Here is a 24153-nt window from a genome sequence, read left to right as displayed (position 1 = left end):
TTACCACCAATATTTCAGGCACACATTGGACTGTGTGCCTACATGTTTTTTATGTGCAGCACTTTGTGATGAAGAATACTGATACTTACACCAGATCCACAAAATGACAGGCATCTAGCACGGCAAGAAAGCTTTATGTGAAACGTAATAATTATTGATTATTACATGATAGCAAGAACATCTGAATTTGCACATATTACTATGACCAGCAGTATTTCTCAACAATTGAAATTATGCACACTGAAAGTCTATTCAAAAGCATTAGCAAAGGGAATTTAAGCACTGACACATAATGAAATGAGAAGCCAAAATAATAAACATGCAGTTATTTGTATTTTTCCTACAATTCCAAACCATCAAATATTTCACTTAATAAACCTGCATGGATAAAACTCCATGAATGCTCTCAGAATAGAAATTCAGGTCTACTAAGGGGAAATTTATGTACTACAGAATATATCATTTCAAACTGCAATAAAAAGAGAATTAAACATCATGACAATTTAGGAAGCCAAAAAAATCACCAATATTGGAAGTACTGAAACTCATTGTGAACATGAGTTGACTTTTAAGTCATGATTTATAACATGTTTCCATTCAAACTGATCTTCAGGGTGTGCTTTGTTATGGAGTAGTTACAAAACTGTTCTTTTCAGCTTAAGATACACATATTTCTAAGCACAATTGCAGAGAAAAGGTCACACATCCTGGCTTTTTCTGAGAAATCACACTGTATACTATCCAATAATACTCCCCTAAGGATGGCTTATCAATCATTTCACTGTTAGCAAATCACGGTAGTTGCTGCAGGAGAAGCCATTGGAAATTTCAAATCTACTAATGAATTTGACTTGAGGCAACCTTAATTGAGGTCATCTGTATGTGTTTAACTGAGATTATATACCCTACCATATAGTACAACATAGTCAATTATGCTTCACTGGACAACATGATTTCTTAGACAAAATTCAACATTTAATATGCACATATATTAAACAGACTGAAGAGACAGTGACTTAAATTTTGTTAAGAAATTTAGATTATATTGGGTTTCAATATTACTTGAATAAAGATCATTTTCAGTAAAAGAGAAACCAAGAATACATTTTAGATATTCACAATTAAAATACACTATATTTCAGTATTTTAATCACTCTTTACTGCTGTACCATATTTTCTTGCATAAATACATGATGAATGATGTTTTAACAGCAGTTTCGACAGACCACAATGAAAACATATTTTGTCATTAAAAAACAACTAATACATCTTGACATGACTAAGTACCTTGTTAAACCACACAGTGCAAATTGTGTGACTGTTCATGCCACGGAGAAGAAAACAAAGTTACAGTAATATGCCATAAAACCATCTGAACTTGACCTTGATATTGTACATCCATTTGAACATGTAATGTGATCCTATATTTTTATTCAAATCTATTCAACCTCACAACTTTTCAGTAAAGATGTAAAGATAAAAAAATTACTCTAAAATCTGTATTAGAAACCTTGGCTTCTATTAAAATGGTACAACAAAGGGGATGCGGCTTCTATTAGAGCATCTACACATATGAGAAATGATGAATTTTTGGTTCTCAATTGTTCAAAAAGAATGGGTGTGAATTCTATTAATGATGCGGCTTCTAATACAGATTTTACGATACATCATTTTTATTTGGAAGTAACATACATCTTTAATATGTCATTTATTCTCTTTTTATTCATAGGAAGAGTGAGACTAGCCCATTCAGCATTGCAGGACAAATAATTTATATATGCAATAACTGTAAATTTTGATATAGTCACATTAAAATGTCAAGAGATTTCATTTCACCTTCAGACACTGACAGGTGAACCATGTTGAATTAATGCTTGATACACTATTAAAACTTGTAATAACATGTATGGGAATAAGTAATAAAAGCGTTTGTTTTATGAGAAGGTACGATAAGTTGATTCCAATGGGAATACGAAAAATTAAATAAATCTATATGTGGAGCGAGTCGTAAATATAAGTTTACCAAAATCTAAATATCATAATTGCGTATTTTAGAAGTGCATGTGCTTATGTAAATGACATTGGTGTGTCTATGGTCAAAATAAGTCATGCTTTAGTAATCTAGCATACTGTAAAATACCGTAAAATCTGTATTACAAGCCGCATCCCAAATAGAAGCCACACCCATTCTTTTTGAACAATTGAGAACCAAAAAAAACACCATTTCTCATATGTGTAGATGCTCTAATAGAAGCCGCATTCCCTCCGTTACATTTTAATAGAAGCCTCGGCTTCTAATACAGATTTACAGTACTTTACAGTACTTTATTTTAGCTGGAATTAATTTTTGCTGAAAAGACTTGTTTTGTATGACAACTGATTTTTGACAAGTTGGATGTAAAGTATAGGAAAAAAGGTATATTCGCTGGATTTTAATTTCACTGAATCATTCCTTCAGTGAAAATAGTGAAAATTAATTCCAAGCAAAAATAAAGTATTTTACAGTACATTACATGCAATTTTTGGCTTATGTTCTATTGGATATTTCTTCTTCTTCACTTCTAAAAGAACAAATACTAACAGCAATATGGGGATATTACAAGAATATTGGAAAGTATACACAAATGAAGTACGGTGATCATATCGACCGCTGCATAGTAGAGGTCAATGCACTACTGTACTGCCTCAGTGCATACTTTGTGATATGCTTGAGGAAAGCTTGTCCCTGATTGTAGTAATTATTTAATGAGTGATAACATTCTGAAGAGGCGAAGAAGAACCACTGCATTCAGTAATAGGATTCTATTTCCATCGCGTGTTGATAGCGTTTCAGCGTCTGAACTATGCAGTACTACGTACAATTTACAAATAAAAAAGACTGTATCTGAACACGTTTATAAACACATCTGTATGACATTTTGGTGTCAGATACATAATAAAGATTCCAAAAGTTTGTCTTATAATTGAGAAAAATGCATACAAAGTTTTCATCGTATAATCTTTTGTTTTTATGATTTGATTCTTTTGTTTTTATGGTCAGTTTGTGTGCCCAAGTTCAAACTTGTGCCAACTGTGAACACACACTATAACATAACAACAATGAACAATCCAAAGAACCACATTGATTGAGGAGCCAACTCTATGTAAATAGTGTGCGAGCCGCTAGCAAACACACTGTCAAGTGTGGAATCAACTCCAAATTCAACTCCACACTGTGAGTCATTCAATTGTTATTATGATATACTATGCATGTGTGGTTGGAGTTCAAACCTGTGTGAAACCACCTGCTTGTTGTGCACCAAATAATAAGTGTGCCAGTTGGAGCATAACGTAGAATTTTGAGGACCCGGAAAATGAATGCACCACTCTACTCTAATAAACACAGACAACATACTCAGTACATTTAAATGCATATTCAAATGAAGTGCTTTGTATTAATATGCTTTTACACTGGAAAGGTTTTGAATTTAATATGAACATTCTACAGATTCAAGGCTGATGAAACACCAGTATACCCATGATGTAATCCAACGTTCAATATACTGTTGATGACTACAAGTGTTTAATACACTGATGACAAAAAGATGTTTATTATGTGTTTATTTCACTGAGCACATATAAGTGTTCATTATACAAGTGTTCAATACACTGATGTTCATTATGTGTTTATTTCACTGAGCACATATAAGTGTTCATTATACAAGTGTTCAATACACTGATGTTCATTATGTGTTTATTTCACTGAGCACATATAAGTGTTCATTATACAAGTGTTCAATACACTGATGTTCATTATGTGTTTATTTCACTGAGCACATATAAGTGTTCATTATACAAGTGTTCAATACACTGATGACAAAAAAATGTTTTTTCTGAACACAATGTTCAGTGACTGGTTGTCAAGAACTGGTCATCAGCACCAGGAAACAAAATAATTGCATTGTTTGCTGTTTTGTTATTTCACATTTATGTGTTCCTGGTAATGCAATATTGTCGATAGTGTGGGGATCAATCAGAGGTCGATACTGAGGAGGTAAATCAAAGGTCGATACTGAGGGGGGAAATCAAAGGTCGATACTGAGGGGGGAAATCGAAGGTCGATACTGAGGGGGGAAATCGAAGGTCGATACTGAGGGGGGAAATCGAAGGTCGATACTGAGGGGGGAAATCAAAGGTTGATTCTGCGGGAGTAAATCAAAGTTCGATACTGAGGAGGTAAATCAAAGGTCGATACTGAGGGGTAAATCAAAGGTCAATAGTGAGAGGGGGGCACCAAAGATTGACATGGGGGGGGGAAGATCAATACTAAAGGGGTGCCGGCAAAAGGCCAATACTTGGGGGGGATGTCAGTCAAATACTCATTATACAGAAAAGAAGTATTCATTCATATTGATAGTAAGATATATTGTGACTTAGTTTGTACAGAAAGCTTAGTGTTTATAATATTGAGCTTAACATGAAATGTGTACTGATACATAACACAAAGTCAATGAAATCTTAATCAATCTATATATAAAACTGATATAATTATAAATAATTAATATACATGTATGCCATAATAGCAAAATACATATAAAATATCTTTTTTAATCATAAATAAAAAAAATTGTAAATAATTAATTGACAAAAATACTGTGTATAAGCATTTCTTTTTATGAATATGAGTGAATACATATAGCCTTTGCATTTCAACTCAACTCACAGCGCTAAAATGTCAAGTATTGGCACTCATGATGCACAAAGTGTAAGAATAGAAGCACATATAATGCAATTGATTTGTAGAAAATTAAGCATTGCAATAATAACCCATAAGAGTTGTAAAGCAACAACTGAAGGAGAGAACAAGATGTTGCTATGTTCACAAGCTTTTTGTCATCGTCGTTCACATGATCACTTTTCTTAAACCGCATTAAGTTAAAAACAGCTATGAAAATTATTATTTATGATAACGTTATGACTTATGTTTTGTTTCTCCCATTGCAGTGACATTGATGTACTATAACAGTGTGCAAGTCTAATCACAGGAACACTATTCTTAATCACGTAAGACATGTGTGGATTATTTTTTCATATACAGTTCTTGGAAGAAATTGGAACCAAGGTTTTAGGAAGGATAGCTGTCTGTATAGTCAAGGGTTTGGAGTTTAAAAAATTGATTATTATACATCTGTCACCATAACTCCATAAGTTACAGCGTGACGTAATTTTGCGGTATTTTACAGGGTATTTTCATCATACCACATAAATAAATTCCAAATATGGAATGATTATGCGCATAAGGTTTCTCTAATGATAAAAACAAACATGGCTGCCACCAGGGTTTGACTGGACTCCACACAAAGAAGTTCGCAGATTCTGTTCTAAACTTTTTTGATTTCGCCATTCCCATGATGTATCTTTGGAAGGAAAAGATTTTTAATAATAAGGTTATTACGAGAATATCTCAAAAGTATGCACTCAGACAATACGACCTCCGCTGCGTGTCGGTCGATACTCCCGCTGTACAGTCTTTGTGCATACTTTGAGGTATTCTTGTAAAAAAATGGCGTCATATATTCAAACTCTGGAGTCTACATCAATGCAACATTGCATGGTAAATTGTTGCAAATACATAAAATGTCTTATAAGTTACTGTAACATCCTCATAATAGTTACCATGGAAATGGAGGTAAATAAATACAAAAAATAGGTGAAATAAGTAGGAACGTGATATAACACTAATTTCTTAGTGAGTAATTTTTGCGTAAATTCTTTTTACAGCAAAGGATTTGATGAAAAGCTTTTTTAAAGTTCTGGTTCCTACATGCATAGAATAAACAATTCATCGAAGGATTCAGAAAATATAACAAGACAGTCAAGACCCAGTAAGCTCGAGGAGGATCCACAAATATAAAAAGCAGTAACAAAATTGCCCATGGCAACCAACATAAACAAAATGCTATGAAAATGATAAATAAATTAATAGCAACTTTTGTTTCTTTACAACGGCTGCTAGAGTTGCTGGCACTACTGATACATGATGTTCGCCTATTGTTGTTTCCAGTGTGGTTGCTTATTACAAGTTCAGTGTCATTAAACGGTGGTAACATTGGTTGCAATGCTGACAGATTACATTGACTTTCCTTAGATGGTGTACTGTCAGCAATAATTGAACTCACAGATTGGACATCTTCAAGTGTTTCTATACTTCCTGATTTATTTTTCATTCCTAAAAACAGAATGACTTCAGATTCAACTTGGTTTTCTGAAACATCATCACCATTTGGATCAGTTATTACAATATCAATAACAGACGAAGATTTCTCCGGAGATGACAAATTACCGCTACACTGGTTTAACTCCTCAGATTCTATCATCTGATTTTGATAATGATTTCCGTACTTTGAGTTTTGTCGAGAAATGTTATTTCCTACTACTTCATCCTGGAAACTAACACTACTTCCTCTTAGTGTTCTACCCTTATGGAAATAATTTCCAACATTTTCCTGTTTGCACGTGGCAGATTTCACACATGCTGGGTTTTCTACAAACACAGTTTCGCTTGATTCTTGTTCCAGTTTTCCAATTGGTATTTCACCATGAGTGGCCCTTGGTGTCATTTGCAATGCAAGTTTTCCCACCGATCCCTGGTGTTTAAGTCTCCTTCCACTGGCTCTGACATGCAGGTATATCTGAATGTAGCAAATTATAATTATGACAGCAGGTACAAGAGCACATATAATGCAGAGAAACCAAGAATAACTCAGACTGTCTGGTTGCCGAGTTAAACACAAAAACGTTTTCCTGTTGAAATCATATGCACCCCATCCAAATAACGGGGGCAGAGCAAGTAGTAAAGCAAACATCCACACTCCAATACAAATCAAAATAGTGTTCCGAACTTTGAAAATTCGTTGCGTCAAACTGCGTTTTTTGCTGACAATAATATAACGATTCACAGCAATGCAGAGATGTGTGAGCAAACACACTTCAAAGAATATGATTGTAACCATGGCAACCAGTATGCACAAGCCTTCCCCCCATGGCCATTCTTTGTGTATAATACTAACTAAAAACATTGGCTGGACAATAGCACAGACTAAGAGACCAGCAAATGCTAGATTTGCAATGAACATATTGGTAGAGTTCCGCATATGTGGGAACTTAACCACAGCCAGGAAAGTTAGTGCATTTCCAAATACTCCAATTCCACAGAAGAATGAGACGATGATGACTTGTAAGATTACTAGAGATACTGGTAACATTTCGCTATATTCGGCATCAGTCTTATTGTCAGTCATAAATGTGAAGTTCACACTGAAATTTACATGGTTTCCTTCTGTGTAAAATGACGCCATTGCTGACACATCCAATTTGTTGACTATTAACAGTACAGCTATTGTTCAAAAATTACATGAATGTATGTACTTGCAAGATTGTACAGGTGATAACTAGTTCAGTATTGCCAATTACAGATGCATGTGGAAGGAATTGTACGTATGACAGCACTGATTTGATTTCTCATTCACAGTCATCAGTGTTAAGTAGAATTAATTGGTGATTTAGTAATGTCAAAACTTCATAAACTCTGCTCAATGCTCTGCCAGATTAGGTTCCACTGCATGGACAGATCCACGTTGAGTAACTTAGAACAGTTTCCGCATGACTGAACAGTAAACCTCTACCAGTTTGTTGCTTCCTGTAGGTGTCAGTCAATATTAACTTAGCCCTCTTAATATCACGAAATCTGTTGGCAATGTAAATGGTCGATTTCAATTCAATCAGTGGTCTTTGCAGTATACCGTGACTATATAGTCTTAGCGTTCTGATTTATATACCTTCCTTATGAATCTGAGCAGCGATTGATCCTCGTACAGGTAGCGTAATACAACTCATAACATTCTATAGCGGTATCCGTTAAGCTTGGCATAAATCCAGGTAATTGAACACGTACAACACACATCTCGTATCTTAACACTGTACGCCGTATGAAGCATGTATCAGAATGTCAACATAGTGTGTCAAAAGTCAACGTGTTATTCACATCACCTCAGACGACATATGTACACGCCCTCTTTAATAATGTCTGATTGGCTCAAAGTCTGACAATCATTAATTAACCGTATTCAAGTCTATTTTTAGAAAATGAAATCACAAGCAGTGAAATCAATTTACAAATCTTAATCCAAATTTCAGCGTAATATCAAACTGACTCTCACTTCTATGAGTATTAGTTATTGCTACTCCATGAGAAATGAAATTATATTTATACAAAAATGTACTTGGCAGCTGCATATGATGCTATCATTACATTGCTACTTTAGAATATTTTGTGTACTTGTAATCTTCAATCTGGTTAAGATAAGTCACAATTGTACAGAATTCTACATCAATTCGCTACTACCTAGTACTCCACTACTACGTATTATAGTTTAATTCTAAACATGAAGTTATTTACTAAAAATTGAGAATAAAATTATAGAGAATTCCATTATCAATTCAAATATGCCTATGCTAGCAATTATGTTTTTATTCTAAACACAGAGTATCAAATTTAAGATTTCTCCTTTTATCTTTTGTGATTCAGAATTTCCATTGGCTCACTATAAGGCGAATGGACTTAAAGTGAAAAACATAAACCTCTGAAAAACATTCAAACAAGCCAAGAATAAGAATGGATGCTGTTCATCCACAGAATTGAATAACATTTTGGCCTTTGTAAATATGTATGTTAGTAAAATACTCAAATATTCAAAAGTTATAAAAATGGTAATTTCAATGTTTTTATCAGTAAATCATCACAGATTGGAGTGAGAAGAGATTTACAGGTAATCATGAGATGCTATCTACTAAAGTTAGAAAATGGCTTTTTTTAATATTATGACGTTGTTGCAATCACCTATTCTTGCTTGCCTGAGATTTGGAACAAAAAATCATACGCAGTGAAATATAAATGATGATATTAATAATTTCTGATTATTACAAAAATACCAGGCACTCAGTGGGATGCAATGTTGTGAATACTGACGTAATGTTGACACATGACCAAGCCAGGAATACTTCATGTGTGACTGTCCCCTGCTAAGTCAATATCCTATTGTTGTGAATCAATAGCACAACTATGTCATCAAATCATACAACAAACTTGCTGTTTGTTTAGTAATCACCAGGAAGATTTATGGGTAACTGAACACAGTTCATACTTAGTAAACATCAGATTTCAGTCATAAGAGATGACAACACACCAGGTATAGTGTACAAGTAGGCAGAGCACAAAAACACAGGCTTATAGTATCCACGAATGCTGGGTTGATAATTCTGCTGAAATCTGCATTAGCCACCTTGTGTAATCCTTAAATGTCTTCAGTAGTTGATGGATCGCAACTTAGAAATCCAGGACTGGTCACAGTAGGAAGTATATAATCCATAAATCTGTACGTGATTTTACAACTTGTATTACGTTCACACACATGCACACAAGACTGTCAAATTGCATTCAGTAACTTTGATATTGGATTAAACCATTAAATTCTGGGGGGAATGCTCTGTGGACTGTACTACTCAGCTGTAGGGAGAACGGGTGAAATATGAGGGTGGTCACAGTAGGAAAGCGAGTAATTCACAAATCGAGTGATGGTTTTACAGCTTGTATTACATCCATGTACACAAAACTGTCAATCTGCTCAGTAACTTTGATATTGGATTAAACTATTTACAACCTATGTTTTTGTAGACTAACTATGACCAATCAGAGTGTTGTTGCCATGGAAATACATGATTATTGAAAGGAAAAAGTGTAAAGAAACTGTCATATATATATATGCCATGACATGTACATGTCGCAAGCTTACAACTGCAATCCCCTCAGTTTTCAAATTTTCAGACCTTTATTTAAATTTTGCTCACAGTTTACAATAAGGATTCCTTTTCTGATTTGGTGAGCAAACATTGCTGGCCAAATATCATACCTCCAAATAAATACTCAACACAGTTAACTTTTATGAGCAGTACAGCAGTAGATCTTTTATAAAATACTACATTAGAAAACTTAATCGTTTCCATGGTGCTAATTTCAACAACAATTAATTCAACAATAATATAACATTCCATACTTTTTTTGATGTAAGATTCATAGGCTATATTAATTTTTTATCACTATTCCAGTTAATAATTCCTGTTATGGTTACCATCTGGTGCATAAAGCACCTCATGTATATATTATATTTGTTGATCTATATATTATTTTTCTGTTATAAAAGAAATATATATTGAATTTTATTATGTGGACATTTGAATTTAGAATAAATTAGAATTAAAATAATTTATCATTGTGTTCTAAATCTGTGGAAACACATTTTATACATAATATATAGATAATTGTTCAAATGTTGTTTTGGGCCACAGAATTTTATTTTCAGAAGAATTCTGAGTAGATTTTTTACTTAAAGTGAGAAAACATTAAATATAAAAATATTTTAAGTCACTTCCTTATACGGGAGATTATTTCCGCAAAAAGGCTAGATTTGTCTGTTGTATATACATGTGTACATACTTTTTGCCTGATACATATTTAGTGAAAGTTGGTGATTATAGTCCCTAATAATTATTCAATATAACCAGACATTTATGGAAATTAATGGTCATTCATCATACACACTATATATATATATATATATCAGTCTAACAATACAACTTCAGCGGATTTTATTCATGGTATTAAAAGCCATTTAAAAACTAAATAGGTTTCCGAGTGTCAAGTACCATTCACATAACTCTCTATGCATTCAAGAGTGGAATAATTCCATTATTTATTATAAGTTATTATGAGTGATAAGGATTATCATTAATTTTAGTTTTAATATAATATAGATTTATATACAAGAACAGTCCAAATGTTACTTAACATTCAGCTAAAATTTAGTAGGCTTGGTTTAAAAAAAATTGTTTCTGGTCCTGAGATAAAAAATTATACAAAATGGAAAAAAAGTCATTATCAAACTGCCTCTTTTGAATCAATCCAAGATGTATATGGGTTGACATAAGAACCTTTAGTGGGAAGAAGGTAGAAACGAGTATGGGGGGGGGGGGGGGGGGGCTTTCTCTATCAAATGTGTGCAAGATTTTCTATGTTTATTTTATTTGTTAGCATTGTCCCTGTAGATTTCTTCAGTTTCAATAATGTTTTCAATGGTCAGCCCCTTATAGTGCAGTGTTTAAGGCCCGGTCAACTTTGTTGGAGCGTTCCTGGAGTGGTGAAAATATTTCATCACCACTCGTTACTATTCACCACCATTTAACAGAAGTTGGCACACGTTATGGCAATGCTGTATACGCTCTGCCACCGCTGATGGTCCCTCCTACTGCTCCGAAAGTTTTGAGCTCCGCCAAAGTTCACCACCACTCAAACAACGCCCAGTCAAATTTGGCATTGCTAGACGCAAGTTTGTGGATGCATGCAGAAATCTTATAACACTGGACCACCGCTGCTTCACAGCTTTGCCCGGGCGATATGCCGCTAAACCAACTTTATAACGCCGCTGAGCCAACTATCAATGCTCGCATCATCGCTAAACCAACGCTCGCTACCACTCGCTACCGTTAAACAAACGCTAAAGCTCCGCCGGCTTTAGCGGTTCATCTCCAAGGCAACACCCGTGTTTTTGATTTTTTTCCATTTTGTGCACGGTGACGAGCATTGTCTAAATTCCGCCCCCTCTCCCTATAATTAAGTGTTTAATTATTTTTATAACCCCAAGTTTTCAATGGCCAGCCCCTTATAGATCAGTGTTTAATTATTATTTTTTAACTCCAAGTTTCCACTGGTCAGCCCCTTATAAGTTAATTATCACTGAAAACGGTGTAAATTACATTACTGACTCAAGTTGGTATTAAGAAGCCAAGCAAACTTTCATACATGAAGAATACATATATGAGTAACCTGGTATATATCATCATATGTGTATTATATTACTGCCTGCCTGTACGCCCAGCATGGGTAACTATTCAGTCAGGCTGGTGAAAATTTAAAGTTACTAGCCCTGTGGTCGGGTAGATTTTTTGAGAAAATACAAATTTTAGATAAATTTCAAACACTGCATGTAGGTCACCGTCCACTATGTTCGGATAATCAAGGCTTGACTGACTGTACATGTATTTGATGATGTATTCCTACACTGTATAGCTTACATGTGTACCTACAGGGTAGTCTTATCCATACAAAAGTTGGTTTTATGACCACAGAATTTTATCTTTGCCTTGGATAGTCCTACAATAAAATTGACTGAGAGTTATGTTGTTCATTAGAAACAAACATAACTTGGGTAAACTAAGAGTGAATATATGCAAACTTTATAAAAGTCACGTTTTGTTTTATTTTAGAATCATGTGGGAAATTTAGCAGAAATAACCAAAAAGTTAAATTTGTACTTTTTTTGTATATTTCACTAAATTATGAATCAAAATGGAATTGCATAATTTCTTTCAATGCGATGTTTTTTTAATTCCATCATAACTTCAATCAAAAATAAATATATTTTGAACTGAAATGTTTTTCGGAACTAAACAAAACTGGTTGTTCAATGGTGAAAGTATGAACACCTAAAATTACTGCCCGAAATTTGTTTATGCTTGTTTGTTTTTACAAAATGTTACAATTTAATGTACCATATTTTCTCTATTAGAAGTGCATCTACAAAAGAAGCACACATATACAATCAATTGCAGTAATGATATACCTGATCATTTAAATATTACTTCTTTTGGCCATAGACATGACAGTTACATTTACATAAGCGCATGATGCACAACTAATAGAACAAATATGGTACATTACATCCTACCATATTATATTTTTGACTGCATGGTTTAGAAGCACATACTATATATATAGCAATGAATTCAATGTTTTCACTTTATGGTATCAATGAAGCAAGTAATGAGGTGGAAAAAACCTTGACTTAGATCTGCAATCAGTAAAGTAATCCATCATACTGTCTAAGTGTCAGTAACAATCTATGTACAGTGTGGTGATTTCTCAATGGACACTTCCTAATCAAATATCGTACCAACCTTAGAATAGAGTAAAAGCAATCAGGTGGTCTGCAGTTATATATATATATCAAATAATATGCCACACAAGTAACACGTCACAGGTTATTGTCTCTTATTATACAACTTTTGTTTTCCTTTATAAAACCACAATTATACCTAACCAGGAGCCACAGCCAAAGCTTAACAATTCGATACTACATGTACACAAAAAAACTGAGAGTGAGAGAAACTGACAGAAGAAATCCTATAAAAATTATGTGTTTTCACTGCTCTGCATGCAGTATAGTGAAAATTAATAAATTACTGTTATGTTAACTCAATATTGTGTTTCAGCAGAAATAATTAAAGTTAAAAAAAAGCAATTCACAGAATGGTATAAAGAATGAATCATGAGACAAAAACCTAATTTGTAAGTTAGTAAACCACCAATATAAAATGTCATTACAAATCTTATCACAATGAGAATGCTAAGCCAGATAAAAGAACTATACAAGCAATGACTGTACAATTCATATCATATAATGCACTGATCAAAAATTCCATTTTTTTCTTTGCTATCAACATGCTATTCTATTTTTACTTAGACACCTTTGACAATAATGTCTCTTATACAACAAGCATACTTGTACCCTATACATTTTATGGTACACTACACATGTTAGATTACTACTTTAGATACGACTCAATAAAATGTCTTCGTATTGCACTATATAAAACCCCTTGTGACTTAATAATCAGCAATGTTCAATTAAATCTCATGTTCCACTTCAATAGAAAGTGTTTCAGTTAGTAAGTCTACATGTAGAATAGCTGTAATGGAACGTAATTTATCACCATGCACCTTTCATTAATAGATTGCATTGGAGCACCACAATATTCCATGACGGCATTTATATATTTAATTTACAAGATGTTACCTGTTGTCAATTCGTTTTATTTTGCATGGGGTTAGTATCTGATCAGGAATCCCTTTTCCCATGAATCACTTTGGTGGAATATTACAAAGTGGCAAGATTAAGATCCATGAAGCTTGGAATACCCATGAATCTTACAGAGCCACTGATATAAATTGCTTCAAATTCAAATACAACATGGTTTAAGCTCATTTACTACATGATTTGCTGACCTAAGATAATTTCATGTCTCCAATACAGAAATTGATGAATTTGATTATGATTTATTGTCCTAGCAACCACCATGGTGCACTGTCTGTGTGTCTATTTATCCCTAAGCTAGAAAATGATATATGGTATTATTAAAGTAACTGCATCATATGAGATTGAAAAATACAATGGACATTATACTACAAACCAATTTTGCATTAAGTAAAAAAAAAATCACAAAAATCTGTATTACTGGGGTTTTTAAAACACAGATCCAGTGACTTTCACACAATTTTGCAGATGTTTCTAAAATGACTACGTGAGACAACATTCCAGTAGGAACCAATGTTGTAAATTGTAATCACTATTGGCTAAATGGAAAACTCTATAATTGCAATTTTCTTAAAATGAAATGGTGAGCCTATTTGTTTCATAATGTCCAGATTAGTTTTCAAAATCAAACAAATTCATACCATGTTGCTTTTTAATAAACTACTCAAAAATTGTAGTATTTTTCAGAGAAATTCACCTGTACAATGATATTCTTTTTTGTATTTCTGTATTTATTTTCATGGTTGCCCTAAATGGGTTACTGTGCAGTTTTCATCCAGGCCGAAAAAAAAACACTGCATGTAATAGAGGAACAACAGTAACATGAGTTTGTGTATTTCTATTCTGACGTATTTGAAGATTATCTGTAAAGGGAATTTCAAGTTATGTACATGCCTGGATGTAATTGTCTAAATTCATATCATTATTTGAGTTGTGCATTAATTGTACACTGAAATCAGATTATGAATAATGACCTGTGTACAGAAAACTTAATGTCTTCTGTGTCTATTGACTTTGAAATTATAAGAAATATACAATACAATGATATCATTACTTTGTATTCTTGGAGCCTTAATGAGACTGTAAAGCATTACAGTCCAGACTCAATTATCGTGATCCTCTTAGTATTGGTACAATTATCGTGATCCTCTTAGTATCGGTACATGTAATAGAGGAATAACAAATAAATGTACAACAAATAAATCTCGGCCTTAGGAGTTTGTACAATAGAGATTCGGCCGAATTTTACATTATGTAATAGAATTCCTATAATGAAGATGTGTGTGGAGTTTATTTGGGAAACGTTCTGGCCAAAATAAACTTTGTAACAACACATACAGGGCAAAAGTGAGAGTATTTTGAATCTCCTTTCAATAAATCTGTAGGTCCCCAATTAACATCATAATAACTGTAATATTATTTCCATCAATGAATATATTACATAAATTGTATAAAAGTTTACAAATAATAACAATGATAAATCTAAAATTTTGTGGGAAATGTTGGCTGTAATTTTAAGCTGGAAAAATGATTAATATATTCTTGAGTTAATTATCATAACCATAAGAAACAGGTTTTATGACATTTAGAAAAGATATACTGGTACAGTACACTAAACTTGCTGGAAAGTTCATAAGATTATAATACTTGATTTGAAACAGGTCAAATGAAATCTTTTGTGCAATCACGTCGAGAACCGACCACTGATGACAATAACGTCTTCCGTTCATTCACATGATTACAGTCAATGTAAATACGGTCATAGCAAACAAGTATTTCCTAGTGATTACACTGATATATTTGTAATAAAAGTCCAACTCCTAGAATGCAACTGGTTTATAAAGAATCTAGAATTAAATTGGTAATACAGATTCATGTATAAATCAAAGTGTACATTGTGTACTTATACTAGGTTAATTCAAATCTGTATATTACTCCAACCAATCATTATTAAGGTTTGAAGTAACTAATGTACACAGCCTGCATCGTCTGAACAGATTATATCGGCCATGTATGTATGTCATGTATTTTATAGCTATTTAGGGACTCTGGTAAATCACACACATCAGGTGACTAAATGTAATTACAGAACGTTTGTCTTGTTACACAGTGGCGCACAGATATTTAGTGTATTATTGATTTTCTCAGATGTTCTAATATTACAAACTGTTTTGGAATAATGACAAATGCTGGTACATGCTTCTGCCATTAGCATATTATACATGGAGACATTATTTTCCGTTATTATAATGTTTACACACAATGTATCAAGCAGTGCACAATATACACACATGGTTTCCTACATGTAACTCAATATTTGTAACACTTTCAAACTGTATTTAGCCATTCCATTTACACCATGCAGACTCCTTACATGTTTAAACCATTTTCAGTGAGTTTAATTGACTCATAAATCCAGTCTTAGTCTATTAACCTTTAAATGTTATCACTAACATTTGTTTTTAACAATGAACTTGTCATAGACTTCAGCGATATCATCAATTTCAGTGATGTAATGAGTTTAGCAATTCTCAATCATGTTAACATAAGACATTGCAATTAAGTCTAGAATCTATGTGCTTTCTAAGTCCTCTGCATAAATACATAGCATGGAAGTATTAAAAATTCATGGGCCAGTCGAATCTGAACCATGGAAAGTAAAAAATACTCTCAGTTCATTGGTCAATTTAGCTTCTTAGCCATGCAAATATATTCAAATATCACATACTATGGGCTGTCAAATCTGAATCATGGGAAGTAAAATACTCTTTGTTCAACTAGCTTGTAGAGAATTCCTCATAGTCACAGATCATCCACTAAGGATACAGACCCTCACTTTTATATAAAACAAGGAACCTATGAAAGCAATTGGAGATTATTATCCCAAGGCAACCATTATCAAATCAATCAGTCTGGTTACAGTTTTGAAGAATATAATCATTAACCATTTGACAACACACAACGAAGGACAATCATCGATTATGTCTGAACAGCTCTGTTCTGTCAAAGGTTCAACATTTGTTGATGAACTCTCTGTAGTCTCATTGATTCATTCTAAAGACATGAAAAAAAGAATTCTGGTTTTGGAGCGTCATATGGTGTTTTTGTCTGAGATTGTCACCAAGTCTGCTTTTTTATCATGTCTACTTCATAGCATGTGGTGTTATACATATTTTTCCAAATATTTAACTACCAGTACAATCTATACGCATACCTGGAAGATATGAAATAGTACGCAAAATCCTCACAAGTTTGTTAGTCACAGAATGTTTTGTAATTCACTATTGCATGACAGGTGTAGCTTACTATAATGTGTAAATTGTTACTGCCACAGACCATGCATGTAATTCATTAAACAGCCTATACATATTCTCCATCTCATGAGACAGCCACAAATGATACATTACTGTGATTATCAGAACAAAATGGTAATAAAACTGAAACCAATTTTCATCATATAAAATGTTTAGCACAAAATACAGTCAACCATAATTAATGGTAGTATTTGACAAGATTAAGTCACTTAAGACACTTTACAGCTCACTTTAAAGCATTCTTTTGGGTATATGATCAAGATGAACTGTAATGAAAGGGTAAACTAGTTTTATCAAAAGGTTCAAGTTCAAGTGTCAAGAGACTGATTGTGGACCACAGCCAATTATAAGCAATGGCCCTGAGATGGTTTATTTTTTTGTTTTCAACCCATGTACAGTATCTGATGTCTACTACATGATGTATGTCAGGCTGCGAAATTGATTTATTCTGTGCTATGATCTCAAGACCGCTTTATGAGCAACACTAATTTGAACACTGATCTTGACTTTTTTCATGACAAAACTTAAAGTTCCACATGTACTCGCATACTCTAGACACAGCACATGTACTCGTTAAACTAAAAACTAAATCGGTACTGTATATGAATTTTTTGTGATAAATTTTCAAATTTCATGAAAACTAATGTATCTTATATGCAGTGTATGTATTATAATATGGGACATACATGTATGTATATATATCTCAGTGTCACTGCGATGTGTTCTTCTCATGTTGACTAGTTTAGCGGCATTTCTTTATTCACTCATTAAAATGAGGATTAATCAAAATGTGTATTATTTCAATTTTATTTGGATACAACATAACATTCACATTTCAAGATTTACTACCCATACGAGTTATAAAACGACACCGACAGGATAGTCTTACCATTACACACAAAGTTCAAAGCAAATATCGTGTTTTATTACCAGTAGTTTCATTAACATTGACACATTTACCCAATAGTTTCAGGGTCAGAATGGTTATTTTCATGGTCTTCTTTATTAAACACTAGTTTTCTTTACATATTTTCTTTACATATAACAAATCAGCTGCTTCAACAAATATACCGGTACTGGGTGGTCCAGAAAATCAGAATTTCATTTAAAGCCACGGACTAATAGACTAATGCCTAGATTAAGTTTTCAAACACTTGTCTAAATTTATATGTAATATAAACCAAGACTGAAATGTTATTATTAATAAAAAAAAAGAAAACAAAATGGTGATGCTGTAAAAGCTGATTCTTTCATTTTAACAAATAATTAAGCACAAAAAAAAGATGTTACTTGGATGACAAACTAAAAACAAACATTTTGGTAATGGCCTTATATACTTAGTGAATTACAAGTGTGTAACAGCAAGTTACAAACCAAAGAAAACACTATTTTTGGCATAGTGTTATAATCATGACAGTAACATCACAAAAATATACTGTGTACATTAACAGTTGCAAGAGTTTTGTTTGTTTTCAAAAATAGACCAGATCTAATTTAAAACAAGAACAATTTTGCATCCTGTCAGAATTTTGGAGGTCAATATATTACAAATACTTGCTAATATCTAGTGGAAGATACAATGTATATAGGGATTGAGGTTTTACAATTATCTTTTTTAATCTTTACAATGGATTATTTGAGTCTTAGTAGAAATGAAATGAAGTGGAAAACTGTGCGATACACAGAGCTTTGAAAGAGTAATGAAGTGCATGTAAGAAGCAATACAATACTAACTGAGGGAAAATAAAGAAATGACACTTCATATTTAGCAGGCTAGTCAATAAGTCAAGCCCATAAGAAAGAGTAGGCGAGTAGAACCACATTTGTCTCAATGGAAACAATTATATGATTTTCTCACTGTGATGGGCATGGTGAATAAATACTAAAAGAACCAATTTGATTTGGTCAGATTTTAAAGAGTGATGATGAAAACATTTTATCCATCATTACACAGATTTATGCATTGTAGAGAATAAAATCCTGAGCGGCATACTTTCTGGAGCCAGTGATCACTGCACTCACCTATTACTCCCATGAATCAAGATCACTCAATTTGAAGAGATTTTCATAGCACAGCTCCCCTAATTACTAACTGTTCAGAAAAGCCATTTTTAGCTCTCAGGTTAATTTTAGAAGACAAGGCATTAGAATGTATTAGGCAAGGAAAGCTTACAGTCAGTTATAAACAGGATCAGTTCTATGCACCATAAAAGGGTTTATTGAATTAATCCTCAAGAAGAGTGGATTAGGAAATAAATTAGACTCAATTTGATGCCAAAATATTATCCTGTGCTTTACAATATCTGTTTGCAACTACGTACAACCGAAATAAAATAAAATAAATTCTATATTTCAACACTAGAGGGCAGCACCACAACAAAATCTTGATTATCATTGATTTGCTTCCCTCAATATGAAATAACCGATAAATCCCGTGCAAGAGGTTGTTCTATATATTTTACAATATTAAGAAACAAGTCTTAATGTGTTTTTTTAAATTGCCAACAGTGGGAGTCCAGCCATCCTAACAAATATACTGTTTCATGAACCACGCGGGAGGGGGCCGAGTTGCATGACATGATTGGTTGAAATAATTGTCTTATTTTCATAAATTAATATTCATGAACAATGAAAAACTTGTCTGTTCAGTAAAATTGTGTCAAAATGCATTCTGATAGCATACATGATAGTTCTAAATTGACTGATTCTATCGGTACAGGCTGAAAAAAATAATCGAAAAAGTGATGTAAAAGACATGTTTTTGATCAGACTCCAGCAAACTGTTGAAAGTAACCACATGTTTTTTCTTTAACATGATCATAGCAAGTTACGAAACTCATGGAGAATGCAGAGAAACATTGGTATTTCACTCTAGTACTATTGCTCAAAATTGCTCAAAATGTTTTCAGTAACAATTATCAGTGACAAGTTACCTTATTAGTATGCATTTAAAAAAAAAAACACTGTGTGTGTGCATGCGCAGTTTAAAATGGGACAATTTCAAAACGTTTCATCCAGATTGGATGGCACCCTCTTGTGCCAATCCCCACCTGCCATGAAGCTTACATAATCTTGCATGAGCTATGTACAACTCCCTCTAGAGGCAACAACTGGAAATGCAATTGAAACAGAGACTCAGCTTATGTTCAGTACATGAGTACAGCTTTTATGAGTGGCAACTGAGGCAAGTGCAAACCTCCTACAAATTACAAACTTCCATTTTCAAGTAAAAAGCAATAAAGAGATTGTGGTAAGAATATATATCACCACTGCATGTACAGTAAATATACAAGGGGAACTTGTTATAATGTAACTGAGAGAATGTCAAACACCCCAGGGTCTGGGCACACTGCCCGATTTACTTTTTCTATTGTTGGCCTGTAATGACATGCTGATGATATTTACTGGTGTGAGTTATACTTTTTTTGTCAATGCGTTTATGACAAATCACATGCATGGAATCAGCGTAGCCGGACAAGTTGGCATGAGTTGCACTTTCCGCAGTGCTCTAAACCCAACTCAGCCGGCGAGGGCATCACTCACGCCTACATGTCAGACTCGGAATGTTGCGTACAAACATGGACACATACAGCATATTATAAAGCATATGCACACAAACCTTGAAATAACATTTATGATACTGCAGGGATGTGATGTTTATATAAAGTTTAAATGTGAGTGGACCAGGTATGTATGCCTGAGATCAGTTGTAGATGCACACATGGATACAGAGATGTCAACCCATAAGTCCCTGTTTTCTGACTTCATCTGAACAGGGACCAATAAAAACCACTGACAATCCCCCCCCCCCCCTCCTTATGATAATTTTCATGAAGTTTGACAAAGTACATGTGGTAATCCAAATTGTGCTGACATTTACTTCCAGTTAAAATCAAAGAAAGCTTAGAAACAATTTCAGTGTATCAAGGAGCAGTAATATAGGGAATATTCAAAAACAATTACTTATAAGATTAGCCTATTAAATCAAAAGATCTGATCTTCGAGATGCACAACAGTATTGAAGTTTATAAAACTCCCAGAATCAAGTTTAATTAAAATCTGATAATGGGCATTGAGATTTGCCTAATTTGTGCAAATTAAGTAATTAATATACTGGTTGAAAGTCTAAGCTAATCATTTGTGGATTACCACAGAGCATCTACCGGTACATGTACATGTGTGTATCACGTTTCATTGAAATATCAAAAAAATAGTCTAACTTATTCAAATTAGATATGTACAGATTGAAAAATAATCAGGCCTGTAGATTAACCAAGAACACCTATGTACCAAGTTCATTACAATGCAATCATTGGTTCTTGAGATATTAATCCGGTAATCTGAATGCATTTCTCAATAACAAAAATTCTGAAACTGTCCAAGCAATTGCCAAGTTTATCAGTGACTGTTTTACTAAAAGAGAGAACTTCATGAAAAGCAATTTACCAGCTGCCTCAAAATAATACCAAAAAATATTTATATAATAATATTTTCACAGTATTACTATTTATTTTACTATTTCTTTTTTTTATTATTATTCCTTATGTATTTTATTGTTCCTTATATCCTTATTGTGTTCTAATCTAGATCCCAGAGGGGATACGATATCAATAAAGGTTATTATTGTTATTATTATTATTAATGGAACTGACACACACACAAACAAACATAAATACATGTATATATACAATCTCACACAAACTGCAAAAACTGTGTGCTACAGGAGTCAATAAAGCCACCCACAGTATGAGATTTCAGAAAATCACAACAAATTATTCATATTACAAGTGATAAGGTCAGGTAAGAAGACTTTGTTATCTTGTGTACCTGATACCCATCTTGCCACTAGCATCACATACTACAGAGACATGTATAGAGCAAGAAATATGACAATTAAAATATCCCATGCAGGAATCAAAATAAATAATTCAATTTTGGAACAGTTCAGATTGCAGGCTGATATAAATAATTACTGCATTGGCAGTGTCAAATTTTAAAGTGAATTACAAATCGAAACAAATATTTCTTTTTTACTATTTTTTAGACATGTGTGCCTCTCCACTGAAGGATCAACAAGCCGACTTGAGATAACAGCAGGAAACTGAGTAATAATTTAATTCTCCACCAGTTACTAAGCACGACAATATATATTTTTCAGAAAGCCAAGATATAGGAGAAACGATGTTGTACTTTTTGTGTTTATCTTAGACTGCAGCAAAATGTATAGTAATCATGATATACATTGTCAAGTACCTGATCTATGAGGAATGAAAAATTTCAACCAAAATGATTGTCAACCTAAATGAGATGGCGTATCAAGCAAATAATTCATTTAAGGCCCTTTGTTAAGAAGAACAGATTCAATCAGTCACTCAACCTAGTTATGTAAAGGTACATGCATCTGTGCATTTACAACTGTACAACTGGGTTTTTGACAATAAACTGAATTGACGTATCATACACAATAAACTAGGACCAATGATAGAAACAGAATGCATTATAATGTTACATATTCAGAGAATTAAAATGTGTTATTTAATTCCCTGTCATGACCTTCAACAACTTATTAAACCCTTTAAATGCAAACGTCACATTCTTTCAAATCCATATAATTTAATCAAATTTGATTAAGACCTCTAAGCAAAGAGTAAATATGTACATATGTTCCAAAAATAACAAAAAAATTATAGAAAACTGTAAAAATGTACAAAATTATGCACCAAAATTATAGTAATCTAAAGTATATGGATATCTAGAGTTTTGTTTTTACAAAACATGTATGTTAGATTACCGATAGTCGTTATTCAAATGTCATGTAAACAAACAATGTATTTTACAATGTTGTGTATGTCACTATGAGTCAAAAGGAAATTATATATGAATAAGTAAAAATGCAGGTAGCACAGTTACAACACAAGAGGGCACTGTTCTTAACATTCACCCAGAAAAACAAAGGTTGTACTTTGTTAATCAAGTAGGTTTCTTTTTCTCATATTCCTTTTAGTCAGGGTCAATAGGTATCTTCAATGTCAGTTTTTAGCTGTTCATAGCAATTTTTACTGTTGTCATGAAAATCTTTATCAGTCAGCCATGCATGACGAATTGTTTTATACCCAAGATAATCATCCATCCATATTTCTCTGTGAAACACACTATCGAACAAGTTGTCATGCTAATTAAACTTGTCACTTCATAAAACAACAAAATTATGAATAAATTTGGTTAAATGTACAGCATTGAAACATTCTCATGAGATATATTTTGATTATACATGGTTATTTATCAGCAGACTAGGGAGTCTATTGTCTTGCGTTACTTGCATAAAGGCATATATCCGTCATACCAGTAGAGTACAACAGCACCAACCGACACCAACTGTGGATGTAACGAAGCGGCTTGTCATACATACAATGTACACGTAAGTAACTATGCATATATCAATTGAAAACATAAAATATATATATATATATTGGATAATAAGTTTGAAATTCAAACCACATGCTTATCAAATCATCATAAAATAATAACTAATAAGCAATTACCTGATTATGTCAATAATAATGATAATGTCATATTTTAACAATAGGCATAATTCATCTAGATTTATACATTACAAAATAGCAGTAATAATATGTGCCAAATCACATTAATATATAGATGAATAATATTTAGGTTATAATGTATGATAATTATAGAAGGGTTAAGATGTGAATTCACAAATTATCACGATGGACAGGAAACAATAACAACAATTCAACTATAACTATAATTAGTAAATGGACTAGTTATTTCACTAAATTATAGTTTTATGTATCAATGAGAATTGTAAATGAATACTATCAGGACATATAGAATAGAATAGAATAGAAAAGAAT

At 33.0% G+C, this 24153-nt stretch overlaps 2 protein-coding genes across 3 annotated transcripts in view; one reads left to right on the top strand and one right to left on the bottom strand.

Moving 5' to 3' along the window:
• Positions 1–6109, top strand: part of LOC100378306 (low density lipoprotein receptor adapter protein 1-like) — a 69481-nt gene extending 63372 nt beyond the window's left edge. Inside the window, exons 9-10 of the mRNA XM_085505641.1 lie at positions 4984–5043; positions 5761–6109. Of these exons, the coding sequence (XP_085361767.1) occupies positions 4984–5002 (19 nt within the window). The 3' untranslated portion in view covers positions 5003–5043; positions 5761–6109. The remainder of the gene's footprint in view (positions 1–4983; positions 5044–5760) is intronic.
• The window catches only part of LOC100378155 (kinesin-like protein KIF25), a 93853-nt gene that overhangs the window by 27777 nt on the left and 41923 nt on the right, over positions 1–24153 (bottom strand). The gene's annotated exons all lie outside the window — the stretch shown is intronic.

This window comes from Saccoglossus kowalevskii, chromosome 11 (assembly GCF_978046115.1).
Source record: "Saccoglossus kowalevskii chromosome 11, keSacKowa6.1, whole genome shotgun sequence".
NCBI classification, from domain to species: domain Eukaryota; kingdom Metazoa; phylum Hemichordata; class Enteropneusta; family Harrimaniidae; genus Saccoglossus; species Saccoglossus kowalevskii.
This window is presented reverse-complemented; position numbering and strand designations above follow the sequence as displayed.